We start from the raw sequence: 17,087 nt of genomic DNA, 5'->3' as shown, positions 1-17,087 counted from the left end.
CCCTAAACCTGTGCTCTCTGACACCCGCACCATGGGAGTAAGGTTAGGGTAAGACTCCCTCGCTGGTCCTAACCTGTAAAAAGAATCCTTTAGTGAGGCCGATCTCAGTTGATCTCCCTTGTAGCCCCGTCCTAAGTTTGACCAGCTGGACAGAGGGTTCACTGGTTTGAGATCATGAGTTGCCCGTATTGAAGTTGCTCTCAGCTCTCATTTGCCTTGTCCTACAGGTATGGCTGGATCGAAGGCGGTCTGATTGCTCTCCCTCGCATACAAGCTCACCCCTCATGTGGAAAAAAATTCACTGGCATCTACACAGTTCAAAGGCCGCAGGAGATGAAGTACGATGTGTTCTGCTTCAGAGAAACAGGTGGGTGACTAATCTACTACCACCCACTATTGAAAGGTCCCTCATTATACAGAGATCCCATGGGGGGGGGGGCTTGTCATGAAGGGGCTTGGGGGGGGGGGGGGATAATCTTCCTTATGAAAGGAAGAGACAAAAATGCTGGAGAAACTCAGCGGGGAGACAGCAGTGGGCTGAGGAAAAAGTCGCGAATTCAGACTGATGTGAGGGTGGGGGGGGAGGAAAGGAAGAGGCGGAGACAGTGGGGAGGGAATACTGAGAAGGGGAGGAGAAGTCATATAAATTCGAAGTCAATGTTCATACCGCTGGGGTGCCCAAGCGAAAAATGAGGTGCTGCTCCTCCCATTTACAGTGGTCCTCACTCTGGCCATGGAGGAGGCCCAGGACAGAAAGGTCAGATTCAGAATGGGAGGGGGAGTTGAAGTGCTGAGCCACCGGGAGATCAGGTTGGTTAATGCGAACCGAGCGGAGGTGTTGGGCGAAGCGATCGCCAAGCCTGCGCTTGGTCTCACCGATGTAGAGCAACTGACATCTAGAGCAGCGGATGCAATACATGAGGTTGGAGAAGGTGCAGGTGATCCTCTGTCGCACCTGGAAAGACTGCTTGGGTTCTTGAATGGAATCAAGGGGGGGGAGGTAAAGCGACAAGTGTAGCATTTCCTGCGGTTGCAAGGGAAAGTGCCAGGAGAGGGGATGGTTTGGGTGGGAAGGAACAAATTGACCAGGTAGGGAGCGGTCTCTGCAGAAAGCAGACAGGGGAGGAGATGGGAAGATGTGGCCAGTGGTGGGATCCCGTTGGAGGTGGCGAACATGTCGGAGGATTATTTGTTGTATGTGATGGCTGGTAGGGTGGAAGTTGAGGACAAGGCGGACTCTGCCCTTGATACGTGGGGGCATGGGGAGTGAGAGCAGAATTATGGGGTATAGAAGAGACCCTGGTGAGAGCCTCATCTATAGTAGAAGAGGGGAACCCCCATTCCCTGAAGAATGAGGACATCTCTGATGACCTGGTGTGGAACATCTCATCCTGGGAGCAGATGCGGCATAGACGGAGGTATTGGGAGTAGGGGATGTAGTCCTTACAGGAAGCAGGGTGGGAAGAAGTGTAGTTCAGATAGCCATGGGAGTCAGTGGGTTTATAGTAGATGTCGGTCAGTAGTCTATCAACTGCGATGGAGATAGTGAGGTCAAAAAATGGTAGGGAAATGTGGGAAATGGTCCAGGTGTATTTGAGTGCCAGATGGAAGTTAGTGGTGATGCGGATGAAGTCAGTGAGTTGTGTGTGGGTGCAGGAGGTAGAACCAATGTAGTCGTTGATGTAGCGGAGATAGAGGTCGGGGATAGGGCCATGGTACGCCTCGAACAAAGATTGTTCGACGTAACCTACAAAGTGTGTGTGTGCGTAGGGGATTGGGTGTGTGCTGAGCATGTGTGTGTATGTTTTGAGTATGTGTGTATGCATGTGTATGTAGGTATGTGTATTTGAGTTGTGTAGTTTGTGTGGTTGTGTGTGTTTGTATGTGAGTGTACGGTACGTGTATCTGCGCGAACACATGAATGTACGTGTAGGTGTGTGTCTGTGAGTGTGTGTGCTGTATGTTGGTTTTGTAGTGTAATGTGTATGTCAAGGTCGGTGGGGGGCGCTGCAAGCCGGCGCCCTGTCAGCAGCGTGTCCGTTTTTTTCTACTTTTTCAGTTTTTTTAGTATGTTTTAATGTATGTTTTTAATGTTCCTCTATGCGTTTTGTGTGTGGGGGGGTGTAAGGGGGATACCGCTTCGGTTGCCTCCTCCACGGAGAGGCGACTTTTTCCAGCTCGCCTCCCCCGTGGCCTAACAACAAGGATTGGCGCTGCCTTTCCCAGAGACGCGCCCGGGGCTTCAGCGGCGGGCGCAGGGCGGACTCTCGGCGTGGAGTGGGCGAACCCTTGCTGGGGCTCGCCGGAGTGGATCGCTCCGTTTCGCTGGCCCGTGGCAGCCGGCAGCCAGTCGGCACGGGATCTCACGTTGGGGACCCGGGGAGTAGAAGAAGCTTCCACCGCCGGCCCGTGGCCAACTTCTACCGTGGGCGCGGTGGTGACTTACCATCGCCGGGGATCCCTGGAGGGGAGCTTCGACCGCCGGCCCTGCGGTCTGTGGTGCTTCTGGCTGCGGCGCGAACTTTAAATCTTCGACCGCCGGCCTGCGGCCTACACCAACCTGAAGCCGCGGTCTCCGGTGGGGAAGAGCCGATCCTGGACTTACCTTGACTTTTACCTTGTCCTTTTATCATCTGGACGCCCCCAGCAACGGCTGCAGAGGATTGAGGTCCCGACCACGGGGGAAAATAGAGGAGGACTGGACAATTTCTGTGCCTTCCACCACAGTGATGAATGCTGTGGTGGATGTTTGTGTTAAATTTTTATTGTGTTTGTGTGTTCTTTATCATTGTACCGCTGCTGACATATTCATTTCACTTGCACTTTATGTGCAATGTGACGAATAAAACTGATTGATTGATTGAGTGATGTCATGCATGTACAGTTTTGTGTGAGTGTGCATGTTGACGGGGTTGTTGCTGTGTGATATGTGTGTGATATTGAACAATGATTTTTCTCTCACTCAGATGACAGAATCTGTTCCACTTCCATGACTCCACCCCACCCCAGCCTGAGCCACAACCACGACCTTCCAACCCCCTCATGGATGGCCACGGGTGTACATGACTCCACAGGTAGGTCGGCACGATGGCACGGTGGTTGATTTTCCGCCTTATAGTGCCAGAGACCAGGTTCGATCCTGACTACTGGTGCTGTGTATGTTCTGGGTGGATTTTCTCCAGGATCTCCAGTTTCCTCCCACCCTCCAAAGATCACACGATCATAAGCGATCGGAGCACATTTCGGCCATTCGGCCCATCAAGGTTACTCTGCCATTTAATCATGGCTGTTGTACAGTTTATAGGTTAATTGGCTTTGGTAAAATTGTAGATTGTCCCTAGTGTGGGTGGGATAGTATGAGTGTGTGGGATTGTTGGTTGGCTAAACTCAGTGGGCCGAAGGACCTGTTTCCGTGCTGTATCTCTATAACGGAAATTAAAAACTAAAGGTACCATTGGAGCTTGCAGATTCTCCCTCAGCTATTCCTGATGCCAGCGCCTGTAACCGTGCAGAGAACTGGCGTTGTTATTCATTCCACAACTATGTACGTGGCATGTCTAAAGTATCACTCGTTACGTCTTCCCAGTATGATGCTAATTGAATGTAGAGCCGCTAACTAGATAGTCTCCGCTTGAACAGCTGTGGATAATGGACATTGTTTCTTAGTCTTTGTAGGTGCACATTCATCTGCTGTGTGGATTATGGGTAGATTGCTTGCCTGTGTGTGTGCCTGTGTGTATGCTTTGAGTGTGTGCCTGTGTGTGTCCTCTGAGTGGGTGCGTTGAGTCTGTGTCTGTACATCTGTGTGTTTGTGTGTGTGTGTGTAATCGTGTGCGTATGTTTATGAGTGCGTGTGCATCAGTATGGATTATCTCCTTCGATCAATACAGTCCATCGTGGATAGAACACTGCAATGTGTGTCTACATTGATCAATAATGTCCATTAATCACAGCAGATCACATTAATATATAATGAGTATAATGGCACAATGTTGGAATATATTAATCTACTCATAACATGCTCACTGTTCTCCTGCTGGCAGCCGGCAACAGGGATTGTGATGTGTGTGGGAATAGGCCTATTGATTCACAGTGATTGTGTTAGTGTGTCATGAACAGTATAGACACACTGTGACTGGCTTGTCTGTGATGACATACAGTGACATTGTGTGGGTTTTGGTGCATTTAGTGGGCATTACTGACTCAAATGTATTGTGTTTGTGTATGATGTGTACAACAGGTTCACAATGATAGTGGTTAGTTTGTAGAAAAGGCTCACACCAATGGCGTGGGTGTAGTGGAGACTGCAGGTTGGCAGTGATGTGTTTGTGGCAACAAGTGCTTTTTTATGGTGAGCTACAGAGATTGATGATGATTTCCATAGGAGACGGAAGCCGGTTACGGAAACATCTTCGTAAAAGTAAACGTTATTTGGTAAAAAATCTTCTCCACCATTCGATATGATCATGGCTGTTCATCCAAAATCAGTACCCCGTTCCAGCAATTTCCCATTTTCTGGAGAACATTCCAAACTGCCTCCTGCCATCCAATGCAAGGCCCCAGGAAATGTTTCCTTTGCCTTCTCCTTCACTCTTGGACAGACATATGGAAAGGAAAGATTTAGAGGGATATGGGCCAAATGCAGGCAAGTGGGACTAGCGAAGATAGGCGTGGATCAATATCAACAGTTGGGCTGAAAGAACTGTTTCCCAGCTGTGTGACACTGTGACATTCTGTGAGGTTACGCCCACAATGACTGAGACATACAATTGGGTGGTGAGCTGCAATCTCAGTTGCATCAATAGACTGAGATCAGTATACTGGGTAAGTTAGATGTTTTGAATGGAGATGGGTGGGAGTGGGGTGTTGAAACGCAAAGGGGATAAAAGAGTTGAGGTTGGCAGCAGGCTTGAGGAGCTGACTGGTCTGCCCCTGTTTCAGTGAGGTGCTTGTGAGTAGCAGCCTGAGAAGCAGAAGCTAACTCTTGCTTTCCTTTCATTTGAAATCCATTTAGAATTAACAGTGGATCCATCAACAGAGGACGTTGGATTCTCTACTGACACCTCAACAGAAGCAGAGAGACTGCCATCGTCTCTTGTACCTAGACTTGTGGAGCAAAGGTCTCCGAGTTCAGCACAGAGGCAGCCCCAATCAACCCGAGAGCTCTCGCCACTTGTGGTATTAACAGAATTGTTCCTCTCTGGCGAACAGCCCTTCAGAGCGGCGCCCACTGTAACTCTGGGCTTCAACGCAGAGGTGAGCGCATCTCCCACAAGGACGGGCCCTGTGTTGAACAACTACCATGGATCACCAGGTCTGCAGATAGCCAATGAGGCTATGGATGGCTCGGGATTTGCACGGGGCAGAGAATCGTACACCGAGTCAACAAGGCCAATTCCATTGAGGTCGGAAGACCATGACCCAGACCATCCCACAGAATATTCTGCAGAGTTTCCCAGCAGTGGGGGCAACTCAGTTAGTTTCCCTTCAACTCTGTTTTTGTACAACGACCCGCTAGTGAATAGCGCATCAGGAGAAGAACTACAAGTCCACCCCGTGGGAGAGGTTCCGCTGACTATAGACATCCATGGTGCAAAATCAAAAGGAAATTTGGGCATTACAACCATCAGGAGCACCCCTTCCCCTTTCCGTCTCACTTCAGACGGCAGCCTAATATTTAATGCAGTGGAGGGAGTAAGGGAGCCACACTCTGAGCCGCATGAATCGAGTATTTTCTCAATTGACATCGGCAGCACTGACCCTCCTTTCCATCCAACTGCATTTATGGACAACAGCCTCAGATACTACACAACGGCATACAAACCCAAGGATAAATCAAACAGTTTGGACCTCAATCCAATATTGGAAGAGTCACAAGTCCCTGAAGCCACAGAAGACCCGATGACACTTGGCATTCATCAAGATGGGTTGCATTCCATCCCAATGACTCCAAATCCAACTGAAATGCTGGAGAAAATGTCCAGCAGCTCTGAGGTATTTGCTTTGGAATTCCTTTTGCGTCAGCGGGCAGTTGGTACCCGAAGTAGAACGGAACAGTTTCCCAGTTCTCCAACTCCAACCGACCTCACCGTGGACAGTGGCAGCACCCTGGAAGGTTCAGCACCTGTCGACCTTCCCTTGGACCTTTCAACTGTCCCTGTATTACCTGCAACGTGGCTGCCTTCCAAATCACCCTCTCCTGAGCTCAGAGGCTCACCTGTGGGTAGTGGCAGCACTCCTGAAGCCTTCGATGTGGAGCCCACTGTAGTCCCCTTGGATTTCAGCACGGAACAAGGCAATGAATTGGTCATCTCGGTTTCTCCGGAGCCGACTGCCCTATTTGTAGAGAGTGGGAGCACACCTGATGGATGGGGTTCAGAGCCACAGGACACCGTTATGGGCTTCACCTCAGAATTCACCGCAAGCACTGAATTGATGACGGCACCCACTGGCTATCTTCCGTTCACAGATTCAAAGAGGGACTTGGAGCTTCTGGGCCGATCTACTCTGCAGACTAGAGAACCTGACTGGACACTTCCCGAGACAACCCCAGGCCACTCACCCACTGCTGCCATGCCCTTTGTCTCCACCCCGGAGCCCGTGACCTCCGCTCTGCCTCTCTCTTCAGCAGCGCCCTCTGTTGGCCTTTCACCCACTGCCCAGAGTGAGCATAAAGTGACACATCCAGATACAACTCCTTCACTCACCATGGTACAATCGAAGCTCACCACCCCTGGGCTGAGAGACGCCACAAGAAGCAACACTGCTCCTGACCTTGGATCGACAGTTTCACCTCTATCGACAACCAGTCGGCTCCACCAAATGTCACCTTTCACAGTCGGCAAGCAGCAGAAAGGTGAGTTTGCCTCATAATTATAGCCCCACGTCACCATAGGCTTGGATGGTACTCAGTACAGTCTGTTCAGTCTTTTGACCCCCACTAGTGATATGGTTGGCTTCTTGGCACATATACCGTTGCCTCATTCTCTCCCTGAAGACTTGTGTTCTTAAATATACACATATTATATACACTGTATATAATACATATACAGACCTAGTGGTGATAACTTCCAATCCATAACCATTTGAAATTAAACCTCCAGTTACATTACTATGGAAATTATTATTGCCTTATTCCATTCAAAGCCAATGCATCTATCCATGTGTTGAACACTAACCTTCCCATTCCTGCTGTAACTCCTAGCTCTCCGCACACTCATTTCATTCCTGTTTTATAATGGTATTCCCCAACATTCACTCCTGGTTACTAACTGCCTCTCAACGTACCTTATCTCTTACAGTCATTAGCAAGTAGCTCCACTCACTGGTAATGCTGGTTCCCTCCTCCCTCCCTTCTCTCCATGGTAATACTAACTTTCTCCTTGGTCCATAACCTCTGAGTAATACAGGTATTATGTGTAGGAAGGGACTGCAGAGGCTGGTTTACACCGAAGATAGACACAAAATGCTGGGGTAGCTCAGGCAGGACAGGCAGCATGGCTTGATAGAAGGAATGGGTGACGTTTTGGGTCGAGATCCATCTTCAGACTGAGAGACAGGGGAAAGGGAGATAAGGAAGTGTAAGGTGTGAAAACGAGACATCAAAAGGGATGAGGTCAAGAAAATGTAGAATAGATCATTGTCAGCTAGGAGAAGGTGACAACAAAGCATACAGAGATAAAAGTGTAATCAGAGACACAGTCAGACAGACAGGCTAATACAGATATTACCATCCCTTCATTCACTGCTGGGTAAAACTGATGCTTTCTTCCCATTCATACCTCCAGTTAATATTGACTCTCTCTTCCTGCCTCAATAGCATCAACCTTTTACTTGCTCTGTTGTCTCAAGGTTAATACTGGCCCTCTTCTCTCACCCTTCCCTCCTACTTAATACTGATATTCTCCCCCGTCTCACGTGTTAACATGAACCCACATCAGTTTAGTTTCAGGTTTATTTACTTAATTATTGTCACGTGTACTGAGATACAGTGAAAAGCTTTTGTTTTGTGTGCTATCCAATTAAAGAAAACACTATACATGATTAGAATCAAGGCATCCACAGTACAGAGTTAAAGGACAAACGGTACAACATTTGGTTATCAAACTTCTGTATCATTTGCCTGCCGGGAGAGAGGAGAAGAGGGAGTGACTGGGGTGAGACTGGATCTTGATTATGCTGGTGGCCTTGCTGAGGCAGCTGTAGTCAATGGAGGGGAGGTTGGTTTACCTGTTGGTCTGGGCTGTGTCCACAACTCTACAATATCTTGAGGTCTTGGATGGAGCTGTTCCCAAACCAGACTGTGGTGCATCCCAATACAATGCTTTCCTCGGCACATCTTTAGAAGTTGCGGAGGGCTGTTGGGGACATTCTGAACTTCTTAAGGCTTTTATGGAAGTAGAGGTGTTGATGTGCTTTCTTGACCATCACTCCTAGTTCACACTGGCTCTCCCCTCCTTCACTACTCTCACTTTAATACCCCATCATCTCCCCAACACTTTCACCATTGGGTACTACCACCTTGCCCCTGCCTCTCTCTCATAGAAACATAGAAACATAGAAATTAGGTGCAGGAGTAAGCCATTCGGCCCTTCAGCCTGCACCGCCATTCATACTCTCTTTTGGCTGATCATCCCACTCAGTATCCCGTACAACTGCCTTCTCTCCATACCCCCTGAGAAATTAGTGCACAAGGGCACATTCTAACTCCCTCTTAAAGCCTAGCACCTAATTAACACCAATGATCATCCCTTCCTACACAACTCAGTATCCCGTACTGCCTTCTTTCCATACCCCCTGATCCCCTTAGCCTCCTGGGCCACACACTAGCCACCTGGCCTCTCTCTCCTCCATCTTTTCACTCCTGATTAATATTGGCTTTTTCAACCCTCTAAACCTTAATCAATCTTTAGCCAGTCAATCTATTCACTTCTGGTTAATATATTCTCCTTTGCCTCCTGGTCAATGCTAGGATTTTCCTTCCTCCATATATAGTGACTCTCACCTTCCTACCTTGACACCGGAACCTCTCTTTTTCACTCTTGTCTAAAACAAACTCATTCCACCCAATTACTTCTATTCTCTCTGTTAGCTCCTCGTTGATAGATAATGATGGATCAATTATATAAGTGGATTGTAAACCAAAATGTTATAATGTCTCAGGGAACATGCGCTGCTGAATTTTTAAATCACCAAAACCCTGAGGAAGGATTTGATTCCGGGGGTCCCAGCATGTGCAATCTAATCATTTGCATTGGACTATAGATATTTTTCTGTGTAATATGATTTTGTCTTCAAATCGCACTCCCCCTTTGAGGCTGGGATTGACTGCTCTCTTTCCCTCCCCCTGTTATCTCAAGCTCAGCCTAACTTTACCAAAGCCCCAGATCACAACCGCCTGGAGGAGAAACTATGGAACCAGCCAGCAACAACAGCTGTGGGAGAGAAGTCTTCCGCAGTCACCCTGGGTAAGACCCCATGTTCCTTAAACCATCTCTTCCACACATCCTAGTCAACCCTGTCCAAATTGACAGGCGCTGGGTGAACCTTCCCTGGAGTAGAGGCAACAGGTAAAGCACCAGCTGAGCTCAGGGCTGAAAGAGTCAGGAGCCAGGTTGTGTCCTGGAGCACCTGACCTCCCATTATATTCATGGTGCTGGGGTAAGGGGTGGGTGTGGGTGTGTGGGTAAGGTGTAGGAAGGAACTGCAGATGTGTGCAGAACTCTCATTGGAGAGTCTGGAGAAGGGTCTCGACCCGAAACGTCACCCATTCCTTCTCTCCAGAGATGTTGCCTGTCCCACTGAGTTACTCCAGCATTTTGTGTCTATCTTTGGGTGTGGGGTGTGGGGTGGGTGTAGGTTGGGTGTAGGGTGTGGGGAAAGGGGTGGGTATAGGCAAGTGGGTGGGTGTAGGCAAAGGCATACGTCTGTACGTTTCCTGCTCCCTTTAAACTCACCGTGTTCACTGGAGAATTTATTGACGACTGTGAAACATGTGAACAATTGAAATAAAAATGTGTGGGAATGAACTGCAGATGCAGGTTAGAACTTCAAACACAGAAAGCTGGAGTAACTCTCGCTGGTCAGGCAGAAAAGGAATAGGTGGCATTTTGGGTCGAGACCCTTCGTCAGACTCTTAATAAAATAAAATATGTAAAATAAATGAATTAAATAAAAATATGTTAGGGAATTAACTGGAGTAACATCCTACAATCCGGAAAACCGTCTGGTCAGGCAGTACCAAAGTTGGGATGGTGCTGGATTAGTGGAATGTAACTGCACTGCTGGTTTCGGAGGGTGGGTATGGTCTAGGACATCATGACTGACCTTCTCTCTCTCTCGTTCAGACTGGCTGATTGTTACGGCGATAATCGTGGCACTGCTCATCATCCTGATCGGAGGAGTGGTGATCATTTACAGCAAAAGGTGAGCTGGTGGGGAGGGGGGGGTGGGGGAGATCCATAAGGCCATGTGATAGGAACAGAATTAAGCCATCCGGCCCATTAAGTCTACTCCGCCATTCACTCTATCTCTTCCTCCTAACTCCGTTCTCCTGCCTTCTCCCGAGGGAGGGCCGGGCCGGGCCGGGCCGGGCCTCCCTCGGGAACTTTGTCCCTATCGGCACTTTGGGAGAGTCCACAATTCTGGGAATCTCCCGTGGGCCGGAGGGATTGGGGGACAAAGCCTCCCCTCGACCTCAGCCCCGAGCTGCGAGATAAGGCAGCAGCATCCGGGATGATCCTGAATCTCAGACAATACGAGTCCACATGGTCCTAAACTCCATGGACATGTAAGGTGAGAGGGCCGAAGTGAGGACACGGAGCCGCTTGGATCTTTGGATCTTCGTGGAAAATAAGGTTAGTAAGGATATAAGTAGTGGAAGCAGAGGACATGACTCTCAGCTCCTAATTCCCTCAGTCTTAGGGGTAATATGAACCCTCTCTTCTCCCTGATACTCAGTATTTTTTGATCTTCCTGTGTGGAATGAGCCCCCTGTGTTCCCTAATTGGTGGAGGCAGGTTCCCTTGTATCATTTTGCGCTCTCCAGATTGGAAAGGCCCCTGGATGTTTCAGGGAATGGAGGGTTATGGTACTTGTGCAGGCAAATGGGATATTGGGGAAAAACCATTGTTCTAAAGGACTTATGAAAGGGCCGAGATGGCCTTTTAACCGTAACCATGTAATTGTTATATGGTTATAGCACGGAAGCAGCAGTCAACATCTCACCCTTCTAATTGCCGAACACATCAACTCTCTGTATCCATATACCCCTCTCTCAGACCATAACCCTCCATCCTCTGTATTTTTCCATATCCTGTGTATCCCTTATTTTTAAATGATTCCCTAACCTGCCTCCACCACCTTCACTGGAAGCTCCTTCCACCAGCTACCACTCTATGAGTAAAGAAGCTCTCCAGATTGCATGTTACCCCTGAAACTTCAGTCCCTCTGATTCTCATGTCATCAGACCTCCGTGTTTGAATCTTCCCTATCGATAGTGGGAAAAGCTTTTCCAGGTGATCTGTTATCCCTGTCAAGATCATCTTTTACCTAGAGTAGGGGAATCAAGGACCAGAGTAAATAGGTTTAAGGTGAGGAAGGAACGATTTAATAGGAACCTGAGGGGCAACTTTTACACAAAGGGTGTTGGGTATATGCTGGAGAAGGCAGTTACTGTCACAATGTTTAAGAAAGGGGCGGCACGGTGGTGCAGCAGTAGAGTTGCTGCATTACAGCATCAGAGACCCGGGTTTGATCTTAACTACGGTGCTGTCTAAACAGGGTTTGTACATTCTCCCCGTGACTTGCGTGGGTTTTCTTCCGGCGCTCCGGTTTCCTCCCACGCTTGAAAGATGTACTATTTCCTCCGACACTACAAAGATGTAGGCTAATTGGCTTGGTAAAAATTGTAAATTGTCCATAGTGTGTGTGGGATCGTGTTAGTGTATGGGGATATTTGGTCGGCGCGGGATCAGTGGGCAGCAAGGGCCTGTTCCCGCGCTGTACCTCTAAACTAAACTAATATGAAACATTGGACAGGTACATGGATAGGAAAGGTTTGGGGGGGTACTGGTGTAGATGAGGCATGTTGGACAGTGTGGGCATGTTTGGCCATAGGGCATGTTTCATGCTGCATGACACCATGATTCTATAACTCTAGGAACTTAATCTACTTTGCCACAGATCTATGCTGTAACTCAAATGAAAAGTTTGAAGTTAGGTGTTGGTAACCCTGTATTGTCTCTGGCAGGTTGTGTGGGAGGAAGAAGAGCTTGATGATAACCACGCAAGGAGAGGATGGGGCCACAGCCATGGAGAAGGGAACTTCCAATGGGAGAGGGGGAGATGCATCCAAACAGGGCGAACTGAACGATGGTGCCAAGCGATCAGATGAATGGATCCAACTGATCGATAAAGACAACATGGAGGTTGTTCCTGAAGCTGCAGAAGCCACCAAGTTAATGAGAAGGGATGAATCTGGTGTAGAGGTGACGGCAACCACACAGGAGCAAAGCCACAAGAGTTAGGTGGTGAAGGAGCTGACACTGGGAGCCATTCCTCTCATCCCCACACTCTTTATATGGCACTGATGGTGCCAACTTACTAAATATGTCTGTCAGCCTTTTGATCAGCCCTGTGAATTGCCATCTAATGCCAGTATTCACAAAGTTTGTTCAAAGGACCATCACACCTTTATAAGGAGAGACCTTTCCATTCTATTGAACCATTGAACTGTTGCATTGAATTGCAATGCTCTCCAGCCAGGCCGAGCCCCGTTGTGCCGGCCTACGCCACTCTTGTGTTGGACTGGGCTGCCCTTCCATCTGACTGCCGTCAGACTGTTCCATCGGATTGTCCTTGTGCCGGCTTGCTTTATTCTGCTGTCGGAACCTGTTGCTTTTGTGCTCGTGCAGTGTTTTATTGTCAAGACATTGACTTATTCACCAGTCATCTCCCCCCATCACTGGATTCCCACTTAAACATGGTTGCCACTCTGAGCCTGAGGACCAAGGAGATGAGCAAGTCCTTGCTATGTTGACCCATTCACCCTACAATGGGGGAGATGCAGAAGGAAGTATTTCACTCCACCTTCAACTCTTTCCTTTCTCCTTCAGTTAGCAGAATCAGAAAGCTCTGCTCTGGGAGTGGCTTGTGCTAGAGTGTAGGGGTGATTGAATGGAGGGGAGGATTCCGTCATCACAGCTACCTTTCCCAGTTGGGAAGGAAATCAGGAATTACAATGTTAGGGCCTTGCTTGTGTAGTCAACACAAACAATATTGGATTCAAAACTGGTTACCAACATCATACAATGTTCCTTGCTTATGTCGTAGATTTCCATTCCTGCAATTTGACCAATTCCACAGTTGTCCAGTAAGTCAGGTCCCAGAGGTTAAAGAAGATAACTTTAGTGGAGTCGTTCTGGAAGATGCAATGCTTACCATCCACCTCGGTGTTTCAACCTATTTTATCCGCAAGAGTGCAGTGGAATAAACCCAGCAGCTCTTTGCCAATTTCATCTGTTAATTTACAGCAGTTTATGGGGGAACAATTTGGTGATCTGCTCGATAATTCTGTGAAAATGACAGGAACTAAATAGCCGTGGTCTGTAGAAAGCCTTGCAGAATATTGCTGGGATGGTGTAGAGGAAGGGTGGGATCGACTATGGTTTACTCACCACCTGAAATGAGGGAACTTATTGGCCAGGTTAGCGTCTAGTTGAGGTATAGATGACGTTAGCTGCCTGATGCATTGCTTTATTCCCTAAAGCTCATAATCCCAATCCTGCAACCACAGGAATGTTTACCATTCCAGTAGTTGATTAGAAAGTGTTCTATTCCACAGTTATCAGCAACAATTCTCCTTCCCAGAGCAGGTTTGGAGATAGAGAACATTTCATAATCATTTGTTCTCACTAACAATCGATAATGTGTCTAATTCCTGTAATTGATTCATAACATATTCCTGATCTAAATCCTAGTAGTTTAATCTTCCACTCCCGTAACAAGTAGTGATGTACTTCGGTCCCAAATTGGATTCAGAGAAGAATCAAGCTGCACAACTAATCAATAATATGAAAAGAGGCTTGCAATTAATTAGCATGTTCCATGTAGAACATCCCAAATCACTTTGTGGATTATGATGTATCATTATTTTAAAGGCCATTGCAATGTATAATACTGATGCCAGCAAGTTCCCACAGCGTGAGTGGTTCTGCATTCAATAGTAACGGCAGTCCGTTCTCACACTGATGTGTAGGTGTTCTTTGAACACAGTCCATCTGAACAGTGCCCCAATCTGAAACATTTCACACAGAGTCCAGGGTTCACCTTCAGAACAAACTTCCTTTATTCTGAAGAAGGGTCCTGAGCTGAAACGCCACCCAACCTTTTTCTCCAGAGATGCTGCATGACCCGCTGTGTTACTCCAGCAGTTTGTGTCCATATTCCTTTATTAAAAGGTAACTTCAACAGAACAATCATTTGTCTTAGAACTTGATCCAAAATGTCTAGCATTCTAAATCACCTTTATGTGTCATCTGTTATCTGTGCCACACATGCTCAGTATGTGTATAGAGCAAGATAATAGTTTTACTGCATCAGGCCCCAATGCCCAGCACACCACATGTTTTGGATGCATTTCCACTGTTTCCTTTCATGTGCAATGGTCGGCAGCCCGTCCTGGAGATTTGGGGATGGTTGTCATGCAGTCTCCAGGTGTGGGGTTACTGCAGGCCACGAGAGACAGTTCCAACCTGCCCTATCTGCCTGATCATGCAATCACCCTCTTTGTTTCCCTGCACCACATTCCCCGTCAGCAAGGCTTCCTATTCCCACCGCTGGTTGTTCAAAGATCCCATTTCACAGTCCATTCCAACGACGTGAAGAATTTGTTCCCGAATCTAATCAACAAAGCATCCCCTTTTTTAATAAAAAGATTTACAGGGAGTTCAATTGCTTGCGTTGCTCAGTAGGGTGTACCATTCTGCAGCTGATCAGCAAGGGAAGCCACTCCCTTAGCTATTTCATTCTCATTCTCATAACCCATCAATGAAGTATTTGTTCCTTTATCCAATTATTATTGGTTATGAAGTGCCCCGTTTTCTCGGTTGATCAGTTATGTTTTCTGAAGTGGTCAAACTCCGCCCCGAATTCCAGAAAATAATTAAGATTCATTTGTGTTGAGGAATTGTGTACAGTTGCATAATTCTACACCCTGCCAGCCAAGACCACAGTGTATTTGATGGCCATGCCCTACACTGCTGGAAGCTTGAATGAAAGGACCCGTTCAACCAATTGCAACATACTGCAAGGTGCAAGTATCAATCACAATCACAATAATACTTTATTAGCCAACTATGTTTTGCAACATACGAGGAATTTCATTTGCCAAATCAGTCATACAAATAAGAAGCAATGGAACACACAAAATACATTTTAACATAAACATCCACCAACAGTGACTCCTCCACATTGTTCACTATGATGGAAGGACAAAAATAGTTCAAATCTCTTCCCTTCTGTGCTCTCCCGCAGTCGGGGGCCTTGTGCTTTCCGTTGACGGGACGATCTTGACTCCAGTAGTGTATTAATTTGCCTCCAGCTACACAAGATGGCTCTAACTCTACCACGAGGGAGATGCACCAGGCAGGGTGATTAATCTTTATTGTCACATGTATTTGGTACAGTGAAATTCTTAGTTTTGCATACAATACACAAGTATGCAAAGGGTCGCCACATAGAGGGCGCCAACAAAGTTACAGAAGTATTCAACATTGTCCCAATGGTCCTCACCCCTCACCCCCCGTCAAGTCCCTCATTGGTCTCTGCCCCCCCCATGCCAGGTCCCTCTTTATTCTCTCATTGCCCTCCCCATGCTGGGTCCCTCTTTGCTGTAATCAATCTTCCCTCTCTCATCCACCCAACACCTTTCCCCCCTGTAGAGTTTTCCCTTCATCCCTCCCCATTTCCTGGACATCTCGTGTCCGTCCCTATCCTTCAACCCGTCCCCACATTCTCCTTTCCCACCTCCCCTGGGTTACTGCCGTCCTCTTCTCCCTTCTGACCTTCTCGCCACAATCCCTTTCTTCCAGTGTGGGTGTTAGTCTTCTCCCCTCCACTCCCGGCCCTCCAGCCATCACAGCCCCCCACCTCTCTCCACTACCCGCCCGCACCCCCTGGCCATCCCACCCAGCTCCCACATTCCCCACTCTGCCGGCACCGTCCCCATCCCACACAGCCACTGCACCTCACTACGCCCATTATACTCACAGCCACTCCACCCCCTCCCACACTAACCCCCTCTCAGGCCATCACACTCACCCGCACTCCGGGCCCTCACACTCTGTAACCCCGGCTGCCCTAGACACCACGACTTCACTCACATGCCCACCATCCTACCCCTTCTTCCATTGCTCAATGGTGTTTGAACAGAGGGGTGAATTACAATTGCTTCAATGGTGAAAAGGTGTCCATGTTTAACGCTGAGTGATTGGAAGGAGGGTGACTATCCAGAGGTAGGTAGTCACCCAGTCACGGCATTGTATATATTACTACACTCATCCTGGTCACAGGTTACCATTGTTTCAATGGCATATTTATTCAAGACAATTCATAACCTGTACAGTATTTGATTCATGGAACCGGTTGGATAAAGAAAAACAATTCACACACATACGTGTTTGTGTTTTTGTGGGTGTGTGTGTGTGTGTGTGTGTGTGTGTGTGTGTGTGTGTGTGTGTGTGTGTGTGTGTGTGTGTGTGTGTGTGTGTGTGTGTGTGTGTGTGTGTGTGTGTGTGTGTGTGTGTGTGTGTGTGTGTGTGTGTGTGTGTGTGTGTGAATGAGTCTGAATGTATGAGAGTGTGTGTGTGAGAGAGAGAGGAAATAACTGCTTGAATCCTACAGTCTATTCATTTTGCAATCTATTCAAGTGTTTGCCTATTTGCGAACTAGAACATAAACTATTTGCCCCCTGGGAATATCTTCTACTCTGCGTTTACTAAGGACAAAACTCTATGAGGCGGATGTTAGTGACACAGGAAATGAAGCATCAAAAAGGAATTCTGCCCAGATGTTCCTGGGATACGTGT

The 17,087-nt window shown here is 47.8% G+C and overlaps 1 protein-coding gene across 1 annotated transcript in view; it reads left to right on the top strand.

Moving 5' to 3' along the window:
* Nucleotides 1–16,730, top strand: part of LOC129705887 (mucin-2-like) — a 29,760-nt gene extending 13,030 nt beyond the window's left edge. Inside the window, exons 3-8 of the mRNA XM_055649758.1 lie at nucleotides 228–367; nucleotides 2,967–3,074; nucleotides 5,015–6,856; nucleotides 9,360–9,467; nucleotides 10,347–10,425; nucleotides 12,251–16,730. Of these exons, the coding sequence (XP_055505733.1) occupies nucleotides 228–367; nucleotides 2,967–3,074; nucleotides 5,015–6,856; nucleotides 9,360–9,467; nucleotides 10,347–10,425; nucleotides 12,251–12,527 (2,554 nt within the window). The 3' untranslated portion in view covers nucleotides 12,528–16,730. The remainder of the gene's footprint in view (nucleotides 1–227; nucleotides 368–2,966; nucleotides 3,075–5,014; nucleotides 6,857–9,359; nucleotides 9,468–10,346; nucleotides 10,426–12,250) is intronic.
* The last annotated feature ends 357 nt before the right edge of the window (nucleotides 16,731–17,087 follow it).

The sequence above is a fragment of the Leucoraja erinacea genome, chromosome 18, assembly GCF_028641065.1.
Source record: "Leucoraja erinacea ecotype New England chromosome 18, Leri_hhj_1, whole genome shotgun sequence".
Lineage (NCBI taxonomy): Eukaryota > Metazoa > Chordata > Chondrichthyes > Rajiformes > Rajidae > Leucoraja > Leucoraja erinaceus.
Note: the sequence above shows the minus strand (reverse complement) of the source record. Positions and strands in the feature narration are given on the sequence as shown.